Source organism: Siniperca chuatsi, linkage group LG5, assembly GCF_020085105.1.
Source record: "Siniperca chuatsi isolate FFG_IHB_CAS linkage group LG5, ASM2008510v1, whole genome shotgun sequence".
Classification (NCBI taxonomy): Eukaryota; Metazoa; Chordata; class Actinopteri; order Centrarchiformes; family Sinipercidae; genus Siniperca; species Siniperca chuatsi.
Window position 1 is genome coordinate 10031536 of NC_058046.1, and position 27669 is coordinate 10059204.

The 27669-nt window shown below is 39.8% G+C and overlaps 4 protein-coding genes and 1 non-coding gene across 9 annotated transcripts in view; 3 read left to right on the forward strand and 2 right to left on the reverse strand.

Moving 5' to 3' along the window:
- The first annotated feature begins 450 nt into the window (after window positions 1-450).
- Window positions 451-12242, forward strand: dgcr8 (DGCR8 microprocessor complex subunit). Its single transcript, XM_044196656.1, has 14 exons — window positions 451-607; window positions 1026-1991; window positions 3577-3739; window positions 4638-4780; window positions 5445-5784; window positions 5916-6113; window positions 6643-6744; window positions 7097-7195; window positions 7645-7727; window positions 7955-8055; window positions 8519-8625; window positions 8816-8943; window positions 9421-9534; window positions 10422-12242. Exons 2-14 carry the CDS (start codon window positions 1305-1307, stop codon window positions 10503-10505), a joined length of 2349 nt encoding a protein of 782 aa, XP_044052591.1. The 5' UTR covers window positions 451-607; window positions 1026-1304; the 3' UTR covers window positions 10506-12242.
- Window positions 12238-18438, reverse strand: trmt2a (tRNA methyltransferase 2 homolog A). 5 transcript variants are annotated; one of them, XM_044196658.1, is made up of 12 exons: window positions 18276-18438; window positions 16728-17357; window positions 16244-16352; window positions 15747-15928; window positions 15381-15495; window positions 15142-15257; window positions 14899-15010; window positions 14471-14593; window positions 14001-14076; window positions 13528-13644; window positions 13342-13438; window positions 12238-13153 (listed from the first exon to the last, which is right to left on the reverse strand). In XM_044196658.1, the coding sequence occupies exons 1-12, from the start codon at window positions 18281-18283 to the stop codon at window positions 12985-12987; spliced, it is 1854 nt and encodes a 617-aa protein (XP_044052593.1). In that variant the 5' UTR covers window positions 18284-18438; the 3' UTR covers window positions 12238-12984. The 5 variants fall into 5 exon arrangements, with proteins under 5 accessions (XP_044052593.1, XP_044052594.1, XP_044052595.1 ...); XM_044196659.1 differs by having other exon boundaries at window positions 16728-17354; window positions 18276-18298; XM_044196660.1 differs by lacking the exon at window positions 18276-18438 and adding an exon at window positions 17915-18047.
- A 78-nt stretch (window positions 18439-18516) lies between these two features.
- Window positions 18517-23926, forward strand: ranbp1 (RAN binding protein 1). Its single transcript, XM_044196667.1, has 6 exons — window positions 18517-18673; window positions 20228-20361; window positions 20528-20685; window positions 21583-21711; window positions 21980-22042; window positions 22691-23926. Exons 1-6 carry the CDS (start codon window positions 18659-18661, stop codon window positions 22840-22842), a joined length of 651 nt encoding a protein of 216 aa, XP_044052602.1. The 5' UTR covers window positions 18517-18658; the 3' UTR covers window positions 22843-23926.
- LOC122877083 lies at window positions 22312-22440 on the forward strand. The gene has a single exon (XR_006378186.1). It is a non-coding gene; the product is annotated as a small nucleolar RNA SNORA77 (small nucleolar RNA).
- Window positions 23927-24230: 304 nt separating the features above from the next.
- The window catches only part of zdhhc8b (zinc finger DHHC-type palmitoyltransferase 8b), a 66854-nt gene continuing 63415 nt past the window's right edge, over window positions 24231-27669 (reverse strand). Inside the window, exon 11 of the mRNA XM_044196657.1 lies at window positions 24231-27190. Coding sequence (XP_044052592.1) covers window positions 27058-27190 — 133 coding nt within the window. The 3' untranslated portion in view covers window positions 24231-27057. The remainder of the gene's footprint in view (window positions 27191-27669) is intronic.

Here is a 27669-nt window from a genome sequence, read left to right on the forward strand (position 1 = left end):
TTTAAGCTTTAATCTGATCAACTATTTACCTTCATAGATACCGCGTGGCTTTGTTACATTGAGCTGTGTCGTGTCTTTTTAGTACAAAGAAAAAAAGAGACATACTCCCAGTTTTTGTCTTCTATGCATATATCATAGTTGACTGTAGTGTGTGGTGCAGAACCTGTGCAGATTGCACGTTTGTGTTAAAATGTGTTTCCCGGACACATATTTTAGGTAAAAATTGAAAATCAGAGAAAAAAATCTAAAAATATCTTTAGTCAACTGTGAAGTGAATTCATACATAATATGTTTCCAGTCTTTATTTCTTGGGTATTCTCGCATTTACATGTTAACGTGTTAACACGTTGCTCGTCGTGTTATGTTGATTGGTTGAAACCTCATACCCAGTAGAGTAGATGTCGTAGAAGGACGTTGTGATTGGCCCGCTGATCGATCACTTATCAAAAAGCCGGTACTGGGAGGCGGGTCCTGAGTTGGTTTGCTGAGTGGTTTTCTTCAAGATGGCGGGGCTGCAATTGAGGCAGTATGGCGGTGCATCTAGAATTAAAATAATCTAGAAAGGTAGATAGGTGCCCAATAGGAGACAGTCGTGTTATATTTATCGGTGAGTATTTTTGTAATAAACAGTTTTCAGGCTAGCTGACCCTTTCTGCAGACGCTGAGTTCTGTACAGCTTGATGGTAGCTTGCTAGCATATTAGCAATGATTTTAACGTTACCATGGGCCCGCCGTGCAGCTGTAGTCTGTACCATTTTATCTTGTGATGAATTTGCTTGTTATTTGAACATGGATAAACGTTAATTATATTCCCAAGCAAAATTACCCATATGGAAGGTTTAAGTCAATTTTCCGCAGCTACATAGTAGTAATAGTAGTAGTAGTAACGTCAGTAGTAGTAGTAATAGTAGCAGTAGTAGTAGCAGCAGGAGCTAACGTTACGTTAAATATCCTGTCATATTACGCCATTAGTCATAAAGTTGCATTAACTGACATCTACTCTCACTGGTCCTTTTTTTTCACAGCTCCCAGAAGATACCAGTGGAGGATGATCAGTGGCTAGATCCCATATTAAGCTGAATGCATTGTGATTTCCAATAATTGAGACAGTGGTTCTGAAAGCTGTCTACATTAATGAAAAGAACAATGTAGTCAGCTTTGCATTTTCACCTCTGGTACGTGGTCTATACAGGGATGTGCTTCTGCATGCATTCTGGGTTTAGATAAGAAGAAAGTCTCTCTAAAGGTCAGATTTTAGAATAGATTATCAGTCTGTATAAGTTGTAGTTTGTAATACAGAGGAAATGGAGATAGATGATGTTCTACCCCCTCTCCCCTTGGAGCCACCTGATGATTTTGGCCAAGATGAGGGCAGAGCACCTCCACCACCTCCCCTGCAAACGTCCAGTGACGCAGAGGTAATGGACGTTAGCTCTGGTGGTGATGGATACACATACACCCCAGGGGACGGGGAAGCCCAGCCACAGCAACCCCTCAGCATGGGCTCAGTAACTTTCTGTAGCCACCTCTCAGATGAGGCCAATCCCAACCCACCGTGCCCCAGAACAGCCCGCCACGCTCCCCCGGTCACCAAGTTTCTACCAGACCTCAAGCTGCTCAGAGATGTTAAGATCAGTGTAAGCTTCACTGAAAGCAGCAGTAGCAAAGACAGGAAGGTTTTATACACAGGTGAAGGGCAGGAAGGAGGAAGTGATGATGGTTTAGACAGCCTGAATGGTGAGTTGCATGACTCGACTAGTGAGCAGGAGGTAGCTGAGGGTAGCTCTGGAGCAGGAAACATAGCAGGCAGAAGATCAGATGAGGCTGAGGTAGACCTGGAAAACAAGGTAGAGTTCGCAGTCCTGGATGAGTTGGATGACTTCTATGAGAACTTCCTGGATCATGACGATGGGGAGCATGGCGGCTTTAAGTCTGAGGTCATAATTCAGCAGGAGCAAGCAGATGACGAGGCTGTGACTTACTCCTATGAGGTACGTCTGTTCTTATGTCTGCAGAATCTCTTGTCTTTATCAGCTACACACCTAGTTTGTCCTTTACTGTCAAACAGAAATGATGTACGTCTAATACAGCTCGTACAGTACATACAAAGGGGGCATTGTTAGCACTGTGTGATTAATCACAGCCTCCCCTCTCATTTCAGTGAGACCACTGCAATGGCTCAGCGAGGGTGCAGACATAGCAAAAATAAATAAATAAAAAGGTTGTCAGATTTAAAAAAAATAAAAATAAAAAATGCAACATCATCCAGCAACACACAGAGTGGGCCAGTCAAAAATATACACGTGTAATTCTTGGTAGAATACTATGTAACGTGAACAGTGTAATGGATCATGTCTTCTCACTAATACCTGGAGCAACCCCTCTAAACCAATGTAGCCCCTGCATTTTTCTTTTTTTTTTTTTTTTTTTTTTACACAGTGCAGTTTTTAGTGGTAACGCAGCCTAATGGAGTCCAACAGTAAGACAGCTGGTGGCATTTTCTTCATGATAGTGGATTTTCTTTAGGGTCGTTAGTGGTTTTCTAAATTGAGACCACATGTCCATAAACTTTGTTGTATCTTGTGTCAAAGAGGATGTTGCTACTTAACTGCCATCCCCCTCCCTGGTGTCAGGTCACCCACATTAAAAAACTGGTGAGATTGGGCTCTCCTCTGCTGTTTTTTTTTATTTTATTTTTTTTAATGTCTTTATCCAAATACAATGCAGCTGAATGGCATTGAATTTATGGCCTTCAAAGCATCAAAAATTACTTTTGGAAAAACAGCTGCAACTCTTTCCAGAAACAATGATGTCCTGGTAACTACAGATAATCCACAGATCTTGCTGTGATGCTCTGTTTACATTGAGAAATATTTTCTACCAAAGGGGAAAATAGCACAAACAGGGTAACTATGAATTGGAACATGCAATATAGATTAACTATGAATTGGAAGAAAAAATGTGGAAACATGTAGTGTAAATTAAGTATAGCTAGAACTGAATCAGAAGGCCAGAAAAGTTACTGTTGTAATGATTTCTTGATTTGGCATTGCATCACTTGAGACCTTTTCTGCATCAATAGGCATGACTGGTTAAAGCCAGGCTCAGATGTTCCATTAAGCAGCCTATGTTTAAATATATGTTTGTCTTTATTTATTTCTTTGTTTTGTTTTTATTACTGAAAATGACAAGTGAGATGCTGGAAGAGGTTAGTGCCATTTTAATTTCTCACATTAAATGCTGGACTTCCTTTTGACACAAAAGTAATCAACAGTAATAAAGGAATGATCAAAATTGCTAAAAATGTGTCATTTAATTTGTAGTAGGAGTTAATATACGTTCAGTATTATCTGTTTCTAAATTCAAAAGTATTTTACTTTTCTGCCCCAAAGTGGAACTGATTATTTTCCTATATTTGTAGTAGATGTGTGGTTTTGTTTTGTTTTTTCTCCACCAATTGTTCACTTTATGGCACCACATCAGTTAGTTTCTTCTCAGTCGAAGCATTCAAAACTCCCTTAAACTGGTGACCCATCCTTCTCTCCCGGCTTTATTATTAACCATTGACTCTTCCAGGAGGAGTTTGACAATGATGTCGATGCTCTGCTGGAGGAGGGCATGCCAGTCCCAAAAAAGATGCGTCCGGCAGAGGACAAATGTGGTGGGGACAGTGATCATCATTCAGATGATGAAGGAGGTGTTCAGCCCATGATGACCAAAATTAAGACTGTCCTGAAGAGTGAGTGGTGGATCTGTCTGTTTTAGGGTTGGGTACTATCAAGGAACTTGCATTTGAATGTGGTTTCAGTACTATGGGGCACAATACCATATGGATTTTCTGAACAGTACCTGCGACATATGTGTTACATGAGTGCATTTTGAAGTGAATTCATACAAAATATTGGATAGTGTTGTGTTTTGTAGTTTTTAGTATTATGTAACACAATTGTGTGCATTGCTGATATAGATTACAATACAGGGTTTCCACTGGGAAATTGGTTAGCAGAAGTGGTAAGATCTCCACAACTAAAATGGACAACCAAGTAGCCCTCCTATCTGTGTTGTAGTGCTCTGAAATAATATAACAGTCGAAAAGCACACGCATTTTAATATAATGGGACTATACAGCCCTCAGCTTGTGGTGCTCAAAGCGCCAAAAAAAATACATTTTAAAAACTCAACAGCAACGTCTCTTTCCAGAAACCATGACCCTGTTACTCAAGATAATCCACAGACCTTGTTGTGAGCAGTTCATGTTAATCCAACTAGCTGGAAGAAGAACAAAAGTAGTGGTGAATGAAAGTCCTCACACTGTAAACTGCTGGCTGTGTGCATGTATCTAATGCTGATTTTCAACTATTGGGTGACCAAAAGTTGATATTCAGAAATATTTTACTGGCATGTTTGGTCCTAACCCTGCCTTACCTAAACACAACTTTTACATTAAAACTGGTTTTAACATTTATTCCAAGCCCGAGGTTAATCATAGCCCAATGTGAATGTCTCTCGTCTGCTTGTCACGCAAAATCACTTGTGTGGTAACAAACAATAGTCTTCTAATAATTGTTAGAAATATTCACCACATAAAGTAATAGTGTAGTAATTAGGGCCTGCATTTACATTTACCCCTATGCCAGGTCGGGGGCGTCCACCCACTGAACCTCTACCTGATGGTTGGATCATGACATTCCATAACTCAGGCATTCCAGTCTACCTGCACAGAGAGACCAGGGTGGTTACCTGGTCCAGACCCTACTTTCTTGGAACCGGCAGTATTAGGGTAAGATGCAACACAAGTGTCATGTCTTATTAACTTGCCACACTGATGTGAACAGTATCCCCCTTTTTTTTTACAGGAGTTTTGATCTTTTGAATTATGAGTTACATATTTTGCTCCTGCCGCCAGTTTAACCAGTTTAAGTAGGCTACAGTAGTTTCCAGTTCTAGTCATAATGGGCTTTGTGGTGCCAGTCAATGATGGCCTCCACTCTGTTCCAGTCTCTCTTTTTTTTTTTTTTCCCCTTATCTATTTATTCCATTCCAAAAAAATAACAAGTATTTAAAAAAAAAAAAAAAAAAAAATTTAAGTTGTAGGTTTGTTGTTAGTTACTGTGAAATTACTTTGATATCAAAGTTGCTTCAGGTTGGGTGGTAATTTACAGTTTCAAAGGGGTTTGTGCTTGTGTGAAAACAGGCAACCCTGCCCATATTGGCAAAGGGCTTCAGGGGAAAAACAAGGGTTCAAGTCGGGTCAGGTCACTTAATGGAAAATTGCCAGCACACTGTATTTCATTTCAGCCAACTCAGAAGATTTAACTGTATTTTAAGGTCATGGAAATATTCCAGTTGAGTTCTTGAAAGTCAGGGTAAAGTCAGCCATGGTGTCAAACTTACAGTACTGTTTATAAATGTTTGTTTTCTCTTGGTGTTCTCTTTTGATACAGAAACATGACCCTCCTACCAGCAGCATCCCTTGCTTACATTACAAGAAAATGAAGGAACATGAGGAAAGGGAGCTGAATGGGGAGGTGACACTTAATGCAGAGGAGTCTCCAGTCAAGACTGGTCAGGAGGCCAATGGTGAAAAGAGAGGATGCAAGTCAGATGCTACAGCTGAGGAGCAGGATGACGTCCCTCCCTCCATTCTGACTGACAGTGGCCCAGATGGAGAGGGTACCACTCATAACAACCCACAGGGTAAAGAGTCCCAGCCCTGTGACACTGCCCAAGGAGCCTTAGGACAAGTCAAGGCCAAGGTGGAGGTGTGCAAGGACGAGTCCATAGGTAAGGGCTTTTCATAGTACAATGCCAATGGTAGACTTCTGAAAGGTCATTATTATGTGTTTGCTGCTGTAAGAACTCCTTATCAAGCTGTCTTTCATTAAGTGATAAAACTTAATAAAACCTCCTCACAGAACTTGAAGAGTTTCGCCTGTACCTGGAAAAATGCTTTGACTTTGAACAAGTCACTGTAAAGAAATTTCGTACCTGGGCTGAGCGAAGGCAGTTCAACAGAGACATGAAGAGGAAGCAGGCAGAGTCAGAGAGACCTATCCTGCCTGCCAACCAGAAACTCATCACACTGTCAGTCCAAGATGCACCCACTAAGAAAGGTAACCGTTATATAGGTTCACACTCTGTGAATTTCATACAATTCATGTTTTTTTAAGAAGAGGGCAGGTGTTATTTTTCATTATCACTATCCATTGAAACCATAGAAACCAACAATACATTTATCCCAACAGATATTGTCTGTGTAGCCTGAAATAGCTTATGACTCTGCCATAGAACTCCATGGTCATCTAAAAAGCTATTAAAAAGACACAAGAGCCATACTGCATTTGTATTTGGGTGACATATGTTGGCATTGTGATGAAAATGGCCAGTATCATTTTTATTCCTTTTAGCCTGTCAAACTAACAAAGTGGATGATCTCTTCCTTTTTGTCGTGACTCTTCTGCAATGTAGTTAACAAACTTGCTAATTGTCAGCTTTATATTTTTACAAAAAGGGTGGAAATCAAAAAGTTTTAAGTGTTCCCTTATGTCTGTGTTATTTTTGAGTATGACTTATGTATACTATAATTGTTAAAGTTGTCCTTGTATTGTTTGTTGATGCATTTCAATGTTTCTATTTGAACAGAATTTGTCATCAACCCTAATGGAAAGTCAGAAGTTTGCATCTTGCATGAATATATGCAACGTGTCCTAAAGGTTCGACCTGTTTACAACTTTTTTGAATGTGGTAAGTTCTTCTTTTGTAAGTGTCTTGAGGTAATTGAGGTATTTTAAGTCATATGTCACTCTTTCCACTCTTGCCTAATGAGGAATACATTGTTATTTAAGGAGAAAACTCTTGCGTTAACATGGCGTCTCAGGTATATATTGTAATGTGTAAATCTACTCTGTTCATTCTGTTGTCATCTACAACCCAGTGCACATTTACATTACCCCCCCCTGTAGTCACAGAAATGCAAATGTGTGTCCGTGTGCACACACAACTATTTCTGTTACATCACAATTAAAGTTTCAAGTGTGTTGTTGTTGTTGTTACAAGATATTCATATCAACTCAAACTGAATTTGTTTGCCCCACAGAGAACCCAAGTGAACCCTTTGGTGCGTCAGTCATTATAGATGGAGTAACTTACGGCACAGGAACTGCAAGCAGTAAAAAACTTGCCAAGAATAAAGCTGGTAATTTCTTTTATTTACAGTACTTTGCAATGTGATTGGTTGGTTGGTGTACATCACAGCTGCATATACACTATTAGCTCAGAGTACTTCTGTTATTGGGTAAAGACAACGAGATTGCGATGAGGTCTACTGGAGGAATTTTGAAATCCCCATAATTGTAAATATTTTGTTACAATTGTCAGTTTCTTGAAATTTACAGCACCCGGTTTAAGGGCTGAAACAACTTCTGTATTTACATCATGTTGGAGGTGGATGACACTGACTGGAACATATGTCATTTCAAATAGTTTTCATCAGCCGAATAAATCAGCTGACAAATACCAAATTCTTACTGTTACCTAGTTTGGTGTAGCCAGACCCTCTGTACAGTAGATAGTTGCACTGGTAAATTAGCATGTTGTAATATATCACTAGTTCTGCTCTCACTCGTAATTTGGTGTACACTATAGCTCGAGCCACACTGGAAATCCTCATCCCTGACTTTGTGAAGCAGACCTCGGAGGAGAAGCCCGTTGAGGGCGATGAACTGGAGGTACTTCTTTTTTCCTATTTGACATGTATTTATGTTCTGCCTGGATTCTTTTTCAGTGAAGTGGAATAGAGTAAGCTAAAGTGCGTATCCCCAACATTGAAGGCAGGTAACAAGTTTTGTAAACAAGAATTGTTGCCAAAGGTTGAATGTTTCCTTTGAAAGTTAATGCATCTTTAGAATTAGAGGTAACACAACAATGGTAACATTCTCTGTACTCTGCTCCTCAGTATTTTAATCATATCAGTATAGAAGACTCGAGGGTGTATGAGCTGACCAACAAAGCAGGACTACTTTCGCCATATCAGATTCTTCATGAGTGCCTTAAAAGGTAAGGGGTAATCCATAATGCAACCAATACTGTATAGTTTCTTGTCTTTTTTAGTAGAATCACGCAGTAATTATATCATTATATTGTGTCCACATTAATGGTTCCAAGTAATTTGAAGTGAAATCAGTTATAACATTTTGCTTTTACATTTTTTAAGAGTTTAGTCTGATGCAGTGCATGACAATGGAACACAGTGGAGTGCATTGAACACAAGTGTCATTATTTAGTTTGCCATATATTTCGGTTTGCTTTGCTGGGTAGAACTTGTCCTTGTTAGCATTTTCAATAGTGCTTTAAGCCACTGGTGGGCAGTTGGGCTTTCACACAACCTGTTACAACAACTCTGCCATCTTTCACTGTTGCTACTTAACTTTAATGACCTGTTCTCTCACTGTTGCTAAGGACAACAAAGTGCCAGATTGCAGCTATTTATTTAAAATGTACTGTCCTGTCTTTCCTGTAGAAACCATGGAATGGGAGACACCAGCATTAAATTTGAGGTGATCCCAGGGAAAAATCAGAAGAGTGAATATGTGATGACGTGTGGGAAGCACACTGTGCGTGGCTGGTGTAAGTAGACCTCAATCCTCATCCACCCACATGGTGAGACTGAACCAGTCAACGGGTAGAGCTGAAGGGATGGGTGTTTATTTTATTTACCATGTCCGTTTTGTGTTACCTTGTGGAGCTAGCTAAGTCTTTGACAGGATAGTAACATACATGTAGCTTTCACTGACATGTTTTGTACATTTGCCATCAGGCAAGAACAAGAGGGTTGGCAAACAACTAGCATCTCAGAAGATCTTGCAGATGCTTCATCCCCATGTCAAGAACTGGGGCTCACTGCTGCGCATGTATGGCAGAGAGAGCAATAAAATGGTCAAGAAGGTAAGTCCCCTCTTTAGCACTTACTGTAAAGCTTCTGCGGTCATGGAAAAGTTTGTTTTTTCTTATCGTTCTGTTTTGTGTTGAGCTTTATCTACAGTAAATATTTAATATTTGATTTCAAGTATCTTAAGAGGATAATTCTGGTTATGTTTGTGTGAACTTTGTTTTCCAGCTCACACATTGCTGCTTGCCAGCACACACATTAAGGTCAACAGTCAAACCCTAAAAGCAATTAAAATGTCTTTCAGTATAAAACCCTCTAACTGTAGTAACTTGCAGCTTTGAGTCAGCAGTGATCAGGCCATCTCAGCTGTAACAGTCTATTGGCATGTTGCTCACACATTGCCTTATTAACTTTACTCCCTGCCACATCAGAGAACAACCAGGGAAATGTGAATGGTGATATGCAAGTAATAAAGATAGTTCTTCATTATGCAAGCACATCTCAATGACTTTTAAAACAACGATCTTTTGCAGGAGAACTCTGACAAGAGTGTGATTGAGCTCCAGCAGTATGCCAAAAAGAACAAGCCAAACCTTCATATCTTGAACAAACTGCAAGAAGAAATGAGGAAACTAGCCACGCAGAGGGTGAGAATTGTTCCATTTTGTGTCCCAACATTCAGATTTGTAACTCATATTTCCAATTGTATTTGGTTTCAAACATGAGTAAAAGCATAGTAATAGGCCAAAGCAGACATTTTGACTTCTTGTGGTAATAAAATCACAGGTGTTACTACAGTAATAACATTAAGTCAAGTCAATTTTATTTATATAGCCCAATATCCAAATCACAAATTTGCCTTAAGGGGCTTTACAATCTGTACAGCAAACAACACCCTCTGTCCTTCGGGTAAAGATGGCTCCCAATAAGTATCCCGAAAAGACATGACAGTGAGCCAGAATGCACGATACCAGGACCCTGAAACTGAAGCAGCTAAATGGAACTTGGCCATAACTCATTTTATGATTTGCTGTGCTTTTCCTGCTGTGATGTCAAAATGTCCTCTGTGAAAAATGCTTACTGTGTGAGCCTTTATTTTGTGTAGGACTGTTCGTATAAAATCTAGGGCTGTTTTTTCTTTTTTCTTCCCTTGCCGAGAACCAAAAGTCACCAGAGAGCTCATTGAAGGAAAGACGAGGTAGTAGTTTTGATCCAAATGAAGCCCAGAATTTAATTTGGGCAAAAAGGAAATCTGCAGGGTCTCAATTAGTGGGGGTGGGATGCTCTTCTTTATTGCAGCTACACTTGATGCTTGAGGCTTAGAAGACGGGTGCATTGTTACACACGTCTTGACTAAAGTAGCTGTCAGTCTCTGGTTGGCAAAATTACACAAATCCTAGCTGTGGCAATGTATTTTAGAATTGACAATAGAGTGAGCTTTCATATTTACATCTTGTACCATTTTCCTAATGTACTCATATTATTTGGTTTGTTGTTATTATTATTATTATTATTATTATTATTATTATTACAGGAGGAAACTAGGAAGAAACCCAAGATGACCATAATGGAGTCTGCCCAGCCAGGGAGTGAACCCCTCTGCACTGTTGACGTTTAAGTCTCGGAATCACTGATGACCCAACGGCACTGAAACCCAGTCACTGTCAGACATCACCACCATCACTTAATTATGCATCACTGAGATCTAATGGCAATAGAGTTACGCATTGACCAGGCCAGTAGAACTGCTTGCTTCCTACGCCCACGTTTTATTGGTTCAGCTGGTAGATGTAAGGGTGTGGGACTAAATGCACTAACAGACAGTAGAGCAAATATCGTCTACCTCTCTAGATGCATCCTTGCTATGGCACTAGAAAAAAAAATCACCCAGGCTGCAGAGAAGTTAACATGACTTGATAGCATATGAGAAAATAAAATAAAAAATGCATGCTTCTTTGACCACAAAAGCCACTACACACCTTGGTTTTGTTTTGAAGTGTCGTTTTCAACAGTCGCATTCTTAGAGTACCAGCACTATTAGTTTTGTTTTTTGTGCTTAAAGTATTTGAAAGCACTATTAATACTTGTGTATTTATATCATCCATTTAATTGGGAAACAACGTTACTTGTTTATTGGGTATTTTGATGGTTGGTGTTATGGATATTATGGGTGAAGAATACAAAAAATGCTGTTTTGTTTTTCCTCAGAATGGACAGTTGCTGTGTTGGTTTGCACGATTTTAAAAACATACGTTGTGAAGTGATAACTATTCAGAACTATTGTTATGCACTTGTGTCCTGTCAGATACTTTTGTTGACTGATCATGCTGTTGGTACAGGAACGACTGCTTTTGGGATATTTGTGGTGACTTTTGTATTTGAAGGGACTTGTTGCCTTCGCGCCCCCGTACAAGAAACTGACGTCCTGCTCCCCATGCCAATACTGCAGTAAACCCAAGCACAGCCACAGAGTACTATAATGTTAAAGGTAAAGGGTCATTTCTGCTAGATTTTATTTTCAGTACTAATGCCATGTACACCAACTAACCACTTGGTACATTTCAGTAGTTTTTTGTTTTTGGTGCCCTTATGAAATCACGTTGGCTACATGTTGCCTTAGTTACTCCATTTCAGGAAGGGCTCAGTATACATAGTACATTGGACCTAAAACACCCTTCAACAGGAAGTGGAAAGACGGAGCCCCCTTGATAAAGCATTTATTCTTTAGCCAACTAGTATTAATGAAGACAGCCTGTAAAATGTCAGATACTGCATGTGCAGTTTTAAGACTCGTCTTAATGCATTGTGTATTGTTTGTGTAAGTTTGCCATCATTGTCACAGTTGATATTTTCTGACCACAAGTAGAATACATTTTCCAAAAGGCAGCCTTGCAAAATGTAGTTTATACACTGACATGAACAAAATGCGATCAAGTCCACCACAAGCTGATGAAAGTGTGTATACCAAAGCTTACATGCAGTCTTATGCATTTTATAGAATAATGTTGCTGCAAATGCATTACTTGCTGGAACAAAATAGAAATTGCTGTGCATAAGTATTTGGCCTGTGGTATTTTCTACAAAAAATACAAGGACACATCAGTTTAAACACAAGGCTGTTGTGATATTGTAGATTGCTCTAAGAATGTGCTTTCCCCTCTGTGCTTTTATCTTGCCAAGTGTCAGTGTGAGAAGAGAAAAAAAAAATTGCTTTTACATGTGTTGCTGTTGAGTTGTACCAATGAATAGTTTGAGATGTCGCTGCCTAGAAAATGAAGTACGTATTGCAACCTGAGCTCCATGACTTCAGTGATATTTGTTATGCAAAATAAAACGTCTTGACTAATGACTAGAAGGGCTTTGCTTTATTCAGTCGCAGAATGATGAAACACTCAAAACAAGAGAAAATTAAACTGAGGTGGTAATAGGTAAAGCTATTTACTCCTTAGTATGCACTTGTGCAGCAGTGTCCCTATTAATAGTAGAACATGGTATCAGTTTGAGGAAACCAAACACTAAAATTTAAATCTAGGTAGCTTTATGGGCTGAAGACGTAGCTCAGAGTAACCTACTTTTAAGTGAACATCTGACAAGTTAACAGGCAAAGGGACACAGTCCATAAAGCTCTGTTAAGAAAATACAGTACAGTACTGTCGTAGAAAAGATTTCAGTCGTAGTCATCTGGACACTTTTCAGAATCAAGATGTTTTGGCTCCCATCTGGAAGTCTCGGATGACGGATGGGAGCCGAAATGTCTTGATTCTGAAAATAGTGTCCAGATGACTACGACTGAAACCTTTTCTACGATGGAACACTCCTGGACGAATGAGGGACTACACAGTCTTAGTACAATACTGTATTAACAAACTTAATTTGAAGTACAAATACTGCATTACAAAATAATGACTTCACTGGATGAGTAGTAAATTCTGTTATTTGGGTGAACTTACTAACCCTTTAAAGTTAAGACTAAGGCTTGATACTTAAACAACTGACAGAGGAAACTTTTCCGAGGCTCCTTGGAGCACTGAGTGCGTGCATACATTGAGTATGGTAAGCCCATGCTACCTATCAAACTGTACAGTCTGATTCTAAGGCTAAGACCCTGTCTCTTCCTGAGTGCTGCTGGTCTGCTGCTCGTAGTCCACTCTCTCCAGCAGCAGAAGCATCTCAACGTGCATGGTCTGAGGGAACAGATCCACGGCCATGGCTCTCACCGGACGGAACGGGGCCCCATGAACTCTGTTGGATGGCGCTCTGCACAGGCTAATAGACAAAAATCAAGATATACCATTTTGTACAATTGGCTGCCATCAATGATATTGGTATGACAGTAGGAATATATTATTCAGGGTTTTGTTTTCTCTTTCATATGTTGGTTAATGAATACCCACAAACAAAATGATGTAATCTTAACTGCTGCTTTAAAACAACCAAATTAAAACACGACTCACTCGATGAAGTTGTTCATGGCTGCCTTAGCATTGCATGCCACGTAAACCAGCCTCTTCAGATGCTCTGCCCTCCTGATGGCAAGTATCACCTTGGAATCTGTGTTTGAATGAAGACAAGAACTGCTAATATGTGACAGATCTTGAAATGAGCAAATTTATTTTTTAAGATTTTGGCTGTTAACTCACGTAGGCCTGCCCTTGGCGGATCCACAATGGCCGTGATGTTGGGTGACACGAGAGCGTTGAGAATGTTGGGGAACACATCCTCAGCTTTTCCACAGTGAAACTCAACATTACTTAGACCTTCAAATACAAACAAATGAAAAACAATTGAAAAATAAATAAACAGTATACATTTTTAGTTGATCACATTGTGCTAGTCATGAACTAAACCAGAGGATCTAATAAATTATATATTTTTTAAAAGTTTGTGAACCCAGGATTGCACGGTACCCATCTAACAGTTCCAATTTAAACAGATCAAACTTATCAGTACCATCTTCATTACCTTAATGCTCTCGGGTGACACGAAAAAAAATAAAAAAAAGACAACCACAAAATGACATCTATTGACAACTTAAATCCTGTCATTACTGAACGTCCTACAGGATTTCATACACAAATGATTGGCGGTAGTTTGACGTTATCTGGTCTCTTACCATTGAGCTTTGCATTAACTTTGGCATCCTCCACGGCTTCCTGGCACAGCTCGATCCCAATCACCTTCTTTACCCTCTAGAGACAAAAGTCAACAAACCAAAAAAACGTCAAAACATTTCCAGACCCTCCATTTTCATCCAAGAGAGAATATAACATTTCAAAAGGGGTTTTGTTTGCAAACATGTTAGATCCCTTTGCCAATAACTGCACAAACCCTGACACAGCCATTTAAAATAGTGCAGAGGTCACTGTTTGCGATAGGAAGTTATCACTTGAATGTAATGCAAGTGTGGTATTCTTTGCTGCATTTCAAAAGTAATCTTAAAGAAATCTTAAAAGTAACATGAGATGTGGAAGACATTCAGCAAGTGCATACATATGCATGTGCAGACTGATAAGGTATCTATTACTAATTCCTATCAGTTAATTATAGTCACAGGAGAATTAAGTTTCAGACGACTAATGTCACCTTAGCCAGAGAGATGCCGATGGTTCCTGTCCCACAGCACACATCCAGTACTGTGCTGTCCTGATCCAGCTTGGCCCATTCCCCTACAGCAGAGTACAGCACCTCTGCAGCCCCTGTATTCACCTGCCAGGTAACACAGACACACTGAACACTGGCACAGTTTGTGTATGGAGGCTTTACAGCTGTCTGACAAAGACAGAAACCACAGCTGGAAGGAACCATCATGTATTTGTGGGTTGTAAAATACAATACACAACTCAACAAAAAAAATGCTCCAGTGGAGGTGTTCAGAGACACACGGGAAGAGCCTATACTTGGCAATTCACAGGTGTTCGCGTGAACAGCGAGTGTCTGTATACATTTTTTTTATGAATTTGCTAGAAAAGAGCACGTGGGTCTGGAAGTCTTTGGAGGTAAATCTTTCTTACCTGGAAAAAGGAATGAGGAGATATTCTGAACTTTAGACCTAGGAGTTCCTCATGAATGCAGCCCTCTCCAGCCACCAGCTCACAGGGCAAGTCCTCCACGTTAGGAGAAGTCCTTGAAAGCCAAAAACACACATTTAGTGCAATATTTAGAGATTTGTCTGCCCTCCACAGTTTGTCCTGCATGTTTTCTGATTTTGTCAACTTAGCCATCGTGACTCACAGAACATCCTGACTTTTTCTTACCTTTGACCCTCTCTAACAAAGTAAAGAGAGGTTACTCCGCTGTCTTTCCCCTCTCCTTCTGTAAAGTACTTCTTCATGGAGCTCTTTAATGCATTGACTTCCTCCTCTTCAAGTTTCTAGAGAGTCATTAAACAAGTAAAAAGAGATTTTTTTTAAAAAAAGAAGGAGAAATCTAACAGTGTGCGATTCTATTTTCAGAAACAGATCACACACAGTCTGTAAACAGAACATTTCCTCACCTGCGGGTTGAAGAACACTGCAGCCATGGCTTGTTTGGTCCTCGTAGTCCGTACAGTCAGCTGCTTCCAGTGTCCTTCATATGTTTCAGGGCTGTACACACAGTATGGTGTTGTCCTGTGTGCAAAATAATAGTGAGATTAAATGCAACAGAGGAAATGTGTGTGTGAAGACTTATATTTTAGTTTTCTGGGTTCAGATTAAGCTCTGATGCAAATCTAGCTCCAACACAATAGCTAGTGGAAACCTATGCTACGGCTGCACATGTTCATTTTTAAAGTCTCATGTCTATGAATACTCCATTTGATAGTAGTTCTGTTCTCCATGTCCATACCTTATTGTGGACCATGATGACCATGTAATAATACCTGATGAACTTTTGAAACTCGTTGACCACTCTCTTGGCCTCGGCTGAGACATGGCACGTCTCAGCCGGTCCCACCACAGCACAGGAGCCGCCTTTATATTTCCCCAGGCGGAAACCGATGGTCTTATCCTCACCATCTGCACCCACTGAGATGAGGAACTCACACTTGTTTCTGTACTCTGTCTGCCATGATACAGGAAGAGAAATATGAACAGGATATTAGACACTACTGCACCACAAGGTGTAAAACAACAGCGTTTACTTTTTTAACTGATATCTTAAGCTTTCCGAAAAATAAACGAATGTTTTGTACAATTTTGTGAATTAAAAAAAAAAAAAAACTGGTTATTGTACCTCTTAAAAATGTGATACTTCTGCATACTGGGGCCTTACTATTTTAAGCCACTAATCTCTAATACAGGTGTATGTTTTTATGAAAGTATGACATATGTATCTCAGCAGAATGTGAAATGAGTTAGACCCAACATGTAAATATACCTGTGCAGGAGATGGTCGGATAGCTTCCAGAGGACAACACATTTTGTTGTATTTCCCTTTCTGTGCAAACAGCCACGGCAACATGGCTTTGTTGGTGCCGCCAATCTCTCTGAAAAAGAAACAGTGTAGTATAGATGCACACAGTGCACACAGTGTTTTATGCAGTTTTTGCAGTTAGTCAGTAAAATATGCTATCATGCCCGAAACATTAAAATAACCTGTTGTGTAGAGAGGTTTAATGTAAATACTATTTGTAAGTACTAAGTGTTTTCTACAATGATAAGAATATAAAGATGGTAAAACTTAAGTTATTCAATGTGGACACAATACTGGGGCTGTCAGGAGCTTCCATAGATATGGTATTGGCTTTCATTAGCCTATATTTGGTCAGAATCTAGTGTTGATACTGCACAACACCTGCTACGGGCACACATGGAACCACATGTACGGATTAATGTATCAGACTCTAAACGACACCACTCACTTGGCCAGCCTCTGCAGAACCCCCACCACCTCCTGCTCCTTCCTCCTCAGCTGCTCCTCATAAGGCACATTCCACAGAGGAGTCACCACGTTGGCTATCTGGACACTGAGTGGCTCCTCTGCCTCATCCCCCTCTGTTCGCTTGGATGGGGGCTGCCCTGCTGCGCCCTCTCCCTCCCCCTGCTTCCTCTTCCTCAGGATGGGGTCAGCTTTGGGTTTGGCCAGCCTTACGCTCAGCACCTGGCCCTTCCACTGCATGCCATGAACCATCTTCATGGCTTTGTCACGCTCTTCCTCATTCTTAAAGGTGACGAAAGCGAACGTCTGCTTGCCAAACAGCTTGATTTTGTGCGGGTTGAGGCTGTGTTTGGCCAGGAACTTCTTCAGGTCGTTAAAGCCGATGAACTTGGGTAGATTCCTGATCTCCACTTTGTAGATCTCAGATGTGAAGAGGTCCTCTTTGATGTAGCGGTACATGCTGGGGTCAGATGCTGCCTCGTCCTCCCCCTCAGCTTTGACGCCAGACTTCACATCATCATTGTTGGAGTCCTGGGGGAGGTCATCAGGCTTCTCCTCCTTTGAGGGTGGAGTATCAGCCACTGGGCTGCCACCAACATCTGCCATCACTCTGCTGGGTGGTAAATTTAACAATCCAATTAGCAGACTGATACTGATGTAACATTCAAAAAGACAAAACATACGTGGGAAAAAAAACGTTCTTGTCAACGTTACCAGACACTAGCTTTTATTTGTTTGTTTGTCTTTTTACAATTGAACGACTTGATAGCCGGACAGATTGTGCTCAAATGTCAAGTTTGGCTTTTTAATAATCAGTATAATTAACTTTAAAATCTAGATGTAACGGTAAAAATGGGGAAAAAAGGAGTTGCCACAACGTTTAAAATTTGGATATAGCTATATGTCAATGCATTCATTGTTTTAAGGACTTGGGTTTTAGCAGTATGTCATGCTAAAAGACTTTTCATCACTTATTCTGCATACAGAAGCACCTAACGTAATGTAAGCTAAAGGCGGCGGTAGCAACTAAAAGTGCGTATTTTTTGTTTCGCGAAAACGATTCGTCAGTATCTATTTTAATATCTGACCGTTTATAGTTTCCTATCGTGCTAAATATCAGCTGCGGCCACACTAAATGGAAGTCCAGATAATGTTTTTCATATACCTTACCTTCTTACACTTACTCTCAATTCCACTTCTCACTAAAATACACAGGGCGCTGCCATGTTAATTTAACCACGTGCAGCGGTGAACTCTGAACTTTTTTAAAGTGATAGTCGTGGCTCGAGCGGCAAGTCCAATTCGTTTCATTTTCCATGTTTTGAAAAGGCCCCCTGTCTACTTTGTAAATACTTGTATGCAATGTACATTATAAACTGTTGCATTAATGAATTTGTGCTTAGTCAAGTTACGACACACTAATACATACATGATGCACAGAGAGCGGAATAAGTGGTCTATAGGTGCCCACAAACACATTGTTTTTTTGCATACCAGTATAATGATTTACTTATATCCTCGCCTTGCTTACTTGATCATGCTGATCCAGTTTGACGTATTGTTTTCTCTTTATGCGTACGTATTCATAACATTCCGCGCCTATATTTCACATTTCAACATATTAAAGCCTATATTTTTGCAGTAGATACGGTACGAGTTGTCACATGTTCCTATTAGTAATCAATTGATAGAAAGTATATGATAGAAACAGCATTTGGCAACTGTGATTGATACAGGCAGTCACAGAGACGAGAGGCGGTGCGCGCGCTGTCACAATGTGGGCGCGGGCATACGTAGGAAATTCGGCGCGCGAAAGCTGTAGCAGGAAGTGAGAGTAGCTGAGGGGAAACGGCGGCCAGTCAGGGATTTGAATCTATCAAACTACTTCCATAATCTACAAACATCTACATTAATATGGCAGACCCAAAGGTGAGGTCACGCATTTTAGGTCCTCTAATGCATTGTGTTTGCTTGGAAATCGGAATTTTGTTACAAACAGGATATTTTACATGTCATAATTCGTCAAAGTTTGTAAAGGAAGCAGCGAGCCGGGATATGCCGACAATGATGTTGTCTTTCGTGATGCTAGAAAAGCTAATTGGTATGTTTTCAAGGCTATATGAAGTAATAAAAGCCTAAGAACTTTCTAACAGACAATTATAAATGTCTAATGTGTCCAGTGCAAGATTTTATACTCGTATGCGTTTCTTCAGAGTTAACGTTAATGCTGACGAGCTGGAAAGTACTCTGAAGTGTGCAGCCGGTCAGCATGTTAACATTAGCCTCATACTCTGATCATTAGCTGCTTGGAAAGGAAATGGGCACAACACTAACGACTGAACTAAAACTATCGCAGTCATTTGAACAGGGTATTTTACAGTATGCATGTAACCGGCTGGCCAAGACAATAGGGTTAGCTGGGTTCCTTGCCTTTGTCTGCCAAGCACAACAGTTGCTAACATTATTTGGCTAATGCTAGCTTTAATAGCAGTGCGCTGGAGCCAGTGACTGCGTATCATCGGGCAGTTAACAGTAACACGGTTACATTGAGTGGAGTACCAGTTAGCACAAAAATTATGTCACTAAGTGCCTGTCAATTTAACTATATTAGTTAGCGACACACACCGTGGTGCGAAAAGCCAAACGATTAACGTTAGCTCCCGACTAGCCTGTTAGTGATAGGCCTCGTTAACTAGCTAGGCAACTTCACAATGAGTTGTCTTAGAAAAACAAAGTTGAACAACTGTTTAACATTAATATACTGAAGTAAATTGCAACTGCGACAAACCCAAACGTTTAATTTATCCACCTAATAATTCAAACAAATTACCTTTATTAAATTAATTTGACCGTTATTGCGTTATTTTCAACGCGAGTGGCAGTTTTATAGCTTACTAGCTAAGTCCAAGACTTAAAGCGCTAACTATTGAAGTCCGTAAGCGTAGTGGGCTAGAAGTAGGTTTGCTATCCTGAATAAAAAGTCTCCCGCGTCTGCTCAGTTTCGTATCCGTTTACGCTAAATGTTACTGCACATCACTAAGTTATTCGCACAGCGATCTTTTCACACTTTGTCGCAGGTCATGAACTTGCACACTTTATGTATAGCAGTCTTTGTCCTCAGTAAATTTTGGTATGAAGAATTTGTATAATATTAATGTACATATAATCTTACACACATCAACGTGAGACAATGCAACCCCAAATAGAATTAAAGATGCTTGACTCAGCAACTGTGATTTACTAAAGGCTTTGCCAGTTCCCCCTACAAAAGCTATACTTAACCAATGAGCTCTTAAATCCCTCCATTGAAGCATTCATGGCCCGTTGGTCTGTTGTCAGAAGTCACTTTGTTCCAGTGAGTTTTAAAGAATCTCACTGACCCATAACACATGCCTAATAAGTTTAACTTACTCTGAATGTCTGACAGGGATGAGTAGAAATTTTTTGCTTTGAGTTAACTCATCCACTGCTTCTCCTGTTTAGGACCAGGAAGACCACGACACCACTGCAGATAATGCAGAGGACTCTAATCATGATCCCCACTTTGAGCCCATTGTGTCCCTTCCTGAGCAGGACGTGAAAACATTAGAAGAGGATGAGGAGGAACTCTTTAAGATGTAAGTTGCTTCAATAGTCTTTTTTTGTTCGCTTGCATTTGTCACACAATTGTTGTGATCTAATTTGCATTTTGTTGGCCTGCGTGGAACTGTTTCGTAAGCCAATACATCAGTGTCTTCACCAGGAGTGGCATCCTGTTAATGAAGTATACCATTGTTTTCCCAGGCGGGCTAAACTATATCGTTTTGCCTCTGAGAACGACCCACCAGAGTGGAAGGAGAGAGGAACTGGCGATGTCAAGCTGCTGAAACACAAAGAGAGGGGCACAATCCGTCTCCTGATGAGGAGAGACCGAACCTTGAAGATTTGTGCCAATCATCACAGTGAGTCAAGTTAACATATATAATTTAATTGCTGTTTTATATCATGATACAACTGACTATAATAACGACAAATGAAAATGGCTTAATCTGAAACAAACGTATGTCAAACTGCAGTATGCGTGCTATAGCAAAATGTATACACAAAGGTATTTAAAGCTAGGGTAGGTAATGTTGGACCAACTAGCAAGAGACAGCTAGATTTTTCAGAAAACTGACCCCCCCCCTCCAAAGCCACTCCCCAAAACACATCTTCATGCGCAATGGCTGCACAGGAAGGTAGGCCAGCCAATCATTTCATTCGGGCCAATTTAAATGATTGGATGGGCTTATTACAGGCCTGCAACAACCACAGATACCACTTTTTTTTCTCTTCTATTTTTCAGACATTTGATTGAGAGAATTTAAACAAATCTAACAAAAAATGCTTCTGAAATACATTACTTACCCTTCTCTTTATGTTCTCACCAATCAAGAAGTTATCTTTGACATTTCAAACTGATGGTTATATTCACTGGTTGACTTAGGGTGCATTGCATTTACGTGAGCAGTGGATTTGCTGCTATTACGAAGTGCTTTTTATATCGAATATTTGTATTCCCCCCAAAAAATGCAAGTAGCTTACAGTTGAATGAAGGACAATAAAAATGTAAGGAGACTGTTAACAAGATTAATAGTTTTCCCAAGTGTAGTAAACATGGATTATAGGTTCTGGTAAGAAGAACAGAAACGCCACTAAACTAATCAAAATGTTTAGATTACACAATTACCATTTAGCAAAATCATTCTCAACCAATAGCTGTGCAACCACTAGATATGATAACCTTCCACAGTGTATATGCTTATATCATTTATCGTGCCTTCATGTGTCAACTTTGTTCCCCCTCTTGTGAACTACAGTTGTACCTACAATGGAGCTGAAGCCCAACGCTGGCAGTGACAGGGCATGGGTGTGGAACACACTAGCAGATTATGCTGACGAGTGCCCCAAACCTGAACTCTTGGCAATACGCTTTCTAAACGCAGAGAGTAAGTATTTATACGTCTAATCCAATATTACACTTGCAAGTTGCCCAAACCAGTGTTTAATATGGATTATATGGTGGACACACTAACGTGAAACAGTGGTAAGAAGCCTGTTTTCTGCATCAAAACTTTGGGCAACAACACCTAGCAAAACACCTAGCTAGTTTTCTCACTGGTTTTCCCATTTGTCAGAATGATGAAGCAGCCTCACTGGCCATCATACAACAGCATGGTGATGTGAATACATGATAACTCTCTGTTCTGTTTACAGATGCTCAGAGGTTCAAGGTGAAGTTTGATGAGTGCAAGGAGGAGGTCAGGAAAAATCTAGAGGGTATGTGAAACTTAAGGCATTTGTAAAGTTTGATGAGATGAAATGTTGTTTGACAAATCTAGAAGTGCTTTTTGCAAATAAGTTTAAAATGTGCATTGGTTTACTAGCAGTTGTAATCCATGTTACATGGTAACATGCCAATATTCATTATTTTCACAGCCCCCAACACACTGTTCTACTCAGGTTTGAGTGATGTGTGTATTGAGACCGGTTTTAAATTAAATTCAAATTAGGGGTAACCTATATCTTATGACAAGTATGATGAATATGCAGACACACTCTGTTCTTTGCTGCTCTCTCCAGCCTGGGACTTTTTCTGTCTGCTACATGGACATGCAGAATGTAACGCTTAGCTGGCTTTCTAAAAGGCTGGTGTCAGTATGTTCTGCTACATTATAATTCAGGTGTTTCTTAACATGACCACACTAGCATAAAGGGCACACAGTCCACCTAAAATTATAAATGAAATATAGTGGTTGTATGAAGAGGTGGAATATTCTTAAGACAGTCAGTTGGTATGCAAAGTGAAAATAGCAGGAATGTTTTCTCTAAAGACAAAGTTGTATGCTAGGCAAGCAGAAGAATCTGAGTTGTGTTCAAACTTTAATAGCTTTTTAGTTGACTGTACATTTCACTGTTTTGCCACAGGCAACACTGATAGCGCAAACAAAGTGGCAGAGAAGCTGGAGGAACTCTCCGTAAAAGACAAGGCTTCAGAAGAAAAGAAGGAAGAGGACAAAAAGGAGACTGGGAAGGAAGAAGATGAGAAAAAGGAGGTGAAGGCTGAGGAGAAGAATTGAAAACCAAGAACTTGCTTTGCTGATCTTCAATTTATCAGTTTTTCCTCTTTTTCTACAATAGACTCTAAATGAACTGAATTTGGACACTTGCATATTATTAGTTTTTTTTTTATTATTATTATCGGTTTTGCCTCAAGATCACAAGTCCTTGATGCCGGGGGGTTGGGGGAGATACAAGATAGCAAATTCATGAAAGGAAAAAAAAAAAAGCCCTTTCCCTCTGCACCATGGAATGCAATGCTTTCCATCCTTGTCATCTACAGTTCAATGTTACTTTGACAAACTGTGAAAAGAGGCTTGTGATAGTGATAATTCCCACATTGGGGTATTTTTTTGTTTTGTTATTCTGAAGCAGAGTTTGTTTGTAGGGGGAGAGGATAATGTAGCCTACTTGTTAGCAACACAGGGTCAGGGACCAGGCATTATGGAGGTGCATTATAAATATAAAATCCCATGATGCATCTCAGTGGGCCTTCTTACCCTGTCCACTGTCCATGCTTCCACTGTTAGAAAGAACAAGTAAGGTGAAGACTTCTCAGTGGATGCCTTGTAGAACTAGTTCTTTCTTGGTTCCTCCTTTCATCAGTTCTGTTGGGAACTGACTAGAAGAGGAATCCACTCCAGACAGTTGAGGGGCATCAGATGCTGCAGATCGCAGTGTCCACTGATAACTGACTGATAGGAGATCAGATGCACTTAGTTAAGCATTTCCTTTTTTTTCCTTTTTGTTTTAAATACCTGAAAACCATTAAATCCAAAGTCAACGGTTCATCAGAATTTGATGCAGCTATGCTCTGACTTAAGTTCCTCACCAGGAAATCAAGTTTCTATTCTTTAGATCATAACATTCCCAGACTTTAAGCATGTAGAGTATATGTAACAGAGTGTGCCCTATCTGATCTGTGTGCTCACCACCCTCTCCTTTTCTTTCAACTAATTGAGTTCTTAACCTTGCCTCTAAAGCGCATTTAAGTGCCAGTGCATCTGTAAATACATGTATATGGATGAAATGTTGCTTTTCATTTGCACTCAAATGACTTGAAATGTTTCCTCCACCTTCGAATAAAAGCTGTCAAAGACCACATGTTCGGCATTCGTATAAGAATTGCTTGTTTCCTGGGATAGCTAATGATAAAATGTGCTGTTATAAATAATTCTGCTCTATATATTAAAACATGCTTGTGTTGAGGGTTGTAGGAGGAGTTGAAACAAGATCATGTGACTGGTTATATGCAAACTAACAATCCTGCAGAGGCTTGGATTGAATTTTGACTTAATAATTCCACTTTTAAATAACTGCTGTGGCCTAAAGAAAGAATGAACTTTATCAATGTAATGCAAGTGGTCCACATTTTACCTTTTTATTAACAAGAATCAATCTCATTCACTCAGAGTTGAAAACTTTATTTACTCTGCTCAGGTCACTGGGAAATATTTCCTCTTCACAAAAATAGGAACGCATGTACATTTATAGTAATTTCTATATCTTAATACATATTGAACTTTCTATTTGAGTTCCAGAAAACAAAATCAGCTCGTGGCTGATGGAACAGATTCATTGCTGACTGTCAGGAATGGTCCCCTGACCCGCAGTGATGTCCATCCCAAAAAAGAACATGGACTAATGGCAGTCATCTTAGAGAAGAATGACATCGATAGTATTTTGATATGTGGTCAAACGGGGGTCTAGAAGTCATGATAGACTGTAGTATTTTCAGGCAAGTCAGCAGCTAACGGTCTATTCAGGTATTTCAAAATGTTCCAGTTAGCTGTTCACTGACACTCTTACCCATCAGACTTGCCAAAAAAGTAGCCCTGTATACCACAGCCTTACAACACAAACTATTTTTAACATTTCAGAAATACACAACTTCAATAGAGTATCATGCTAAGGCAGCTGGGTGAGACTTTAAAAGGGAGACCATACTAGCCAGAAGGTTGTAACTACAGCAAGTTTTGATAACATCCAACCTTGTCAGAAAGCAAGACTCTACCACCACAGCTACCAGCCTTTACACTCTGAGCTCTGGAGACAGGAATCTGTGAATGTGTCAGAAATGGGAAGGGGGGAAAAATCCCGCAAAAATGTAATTTTGTAATTAAGCAAGACTATTTATTACTTTGTAATAAAGCCTTTCTTGCAGAACTTTAATATTTTAAAGTTTACCCAGTCTGAGTTTTGTCACTCCGGCCATTTGCTGCTCAATACAAAATACTAATGGTATTTCATTGTCCCTTAATGTACAATAGTGTTTCAAGTAGCCGCATTTCTTTGTGTATGCAACATAGCTTTTCCTCTGAAAAGGCAACAATGGTTTATTCTTAATGCAAATGTCGCTGGATCAAATCTACTACTTTACATCCATGTAAATTCTAGCATGTTTTTTTTTCAAATTCAGTTGGTGGAAAATATAAATATTTTATCTTTTATGGTCAAAAGAAATACATGTTATGAGCCTTTTTCGATAAACAGAAACAAATTAAGCACAATTTTAACTCTGAGTGGTCGATAATACTGGAGCTGTACCAGACAGCTGCTGCAAATTGATTGATTTGACATTTTCAGTCTTCGTGATGTCACCTGTTCACTGTCTGAGAAATGAAGGGGTGCGTAGCCACTTACGGCACTGACATCTCAAGACAGCTTCTATTGAAAGCCCAAGCCTTGACTTGTATACAGCACATATTAGCAATTCAATGTGGATCATGTGACTGTTCACTAGTCAAATATTGTGACTTTAATATTTCACTTTGTCAAATCACATATCTTGTAATTATATTTCATCATACATTTTTTTTACACTGCAAGGTAGAACAAGCTATATTTACTTTATGGATTTTACCATGATCTTATTTATTTACTGAACTTATAATTTATCAACAAAAAACGCAAAGTAAAACATCCATTCCAGGCTTAATTATCTGTATAAAAAGATGTATCAAACATAGCTTTTGAAAGGTTGTGTATATAAAAAGGAACCAAACGGATTAAAAAAACTACAAAATAATGAATGGGTGACCAGTTATCTTCATTTTACTACATGGGCCAATGGCTTGTTTCTCTATACCGTTCCATTTCTAAGATAATTACACAAACACAACTTGCATACTAAACAAAATTTCCTCCTTTTTTAAATTTTTTTTTTTTAAGACAAAACATAAAAACATAAGTTGTTTTGGTTGTGCAAGGCTGGACTCGTTCTGAACTCGGTGAGGGCCGTTGGGATGAGGTATTCTGATCTTTCAGAACGCTTATATATCTGCCCAGCATTTATGTCATGGGTCATGTTGAAATCACCTAACTGAACTTCACTAAAACAAACAGAAACCTATGATGATGACTGCACCTTTGTGAGGGGAATAAAGGGGGCTAAGCTATGCTAAAGCCCTAAAAATCTACTGGAGACATTCATAAAGTATGAATTAATATCAACTAGCATCTCTGCTGGTTGCATTCATTCCTGAGAAATTTCTTTTTGACAAAGAAGGAATTTGAGTTTATTTTACTTTTAATTAAAAGCAAGCCTTTCTCGATGAATTTGGAATGCAACCACCAGACATGATACGATGACTTTCCCCTCTTGATATCCCCTTTTCCAGCTTCTCATCTTGCTGTTGCCTGCAGTTGCAGTTGGTGCTGATCTAACTGATCTGTCCTCCATCACTTCTCAAAGCTGTACAACTCCACCAAATATATGCAGGAGATGACATGAACAGTACATGTTAATGTGAAGCACCTTGACTTCTTGAGGTCAATAGACTCGGAAAGGACATTAGTCTTCTCACAGAGGTCCATGTCAGATGTCAGTGTTTAATTCATCTGCAGTGTTTTTGTTCAGCCTTCAGTGCTCGCTGGAGCAAAGTTTGCGTGTGACATTTGGAACAACGTACGCTTCATGACCACAGCTGAGAGACAACAGTAATAACATTGACAATCTGTTGGACGGTCCACTCTTACGACTAAGATGATGAGCCACAAAATGTTTACGACAAAACACTCCTCGCACATAAAGCCTGCAGCGGTATCAACTGACAACCAACCCCTCCGGTACAAACACACACGGGCATTTGGCTAGACAGATCCACACAGGAGCAGACAGATCCTTTGCTATGTGCCCCTGACTGGCCGTTATCTAGACTTCACAAAAATAACAGAGAGGAGAGCAGATCTCTTTGTAGCAGGGTGGGCGTTGGAGGTGGATGCGGTGTCCCTGCTCACACCGATATCTCATATGTGGTGCCTCCTACACCTGTCACCTTTTTGACGTTACTGTGGCGACTGGGGCTGAGGGTGGTACCCTGGGCACTGGGGTGGCAGTCCATCTGCCCATTAACTTTCATGGCCTCTCTGAGTGGAAACAGAAGAACAGAGAAATTGATTCAACACAAAGAGCCAAGGATATACAATGCAAAACCAAACAATAACGGTTGTGGCAGCATGCAGATTAGTTGTCTGGAGCATGACAGTTTTAAATGACAAAAAACAGAATAGCAATATGGATGATTACTTGAAAGTGTACTTGTTAGTGAAGCAAAAGGCTCGGAAATGTTAGACGAGTAGGTGAAAAGCATGCAAAAGAAACGAGGAGTCGCACAACTTTATTCATCTGACATTCGTGAAATAATACAAAAGTGGATATTTTACTAGAAAAGCAAACATATATCAGAACAGAACATGTAAGAATTCACACCAGACAGTACTCAATATGAATAAATGGACAGAAAAGTTGGACAAATATCATACACCATACACAAATGCTACACGTTGCCTCTGTTAGGACTAGGACACTAGCGCCCATGAACTGCTAGCTGTGTCCAGCAGAAGGA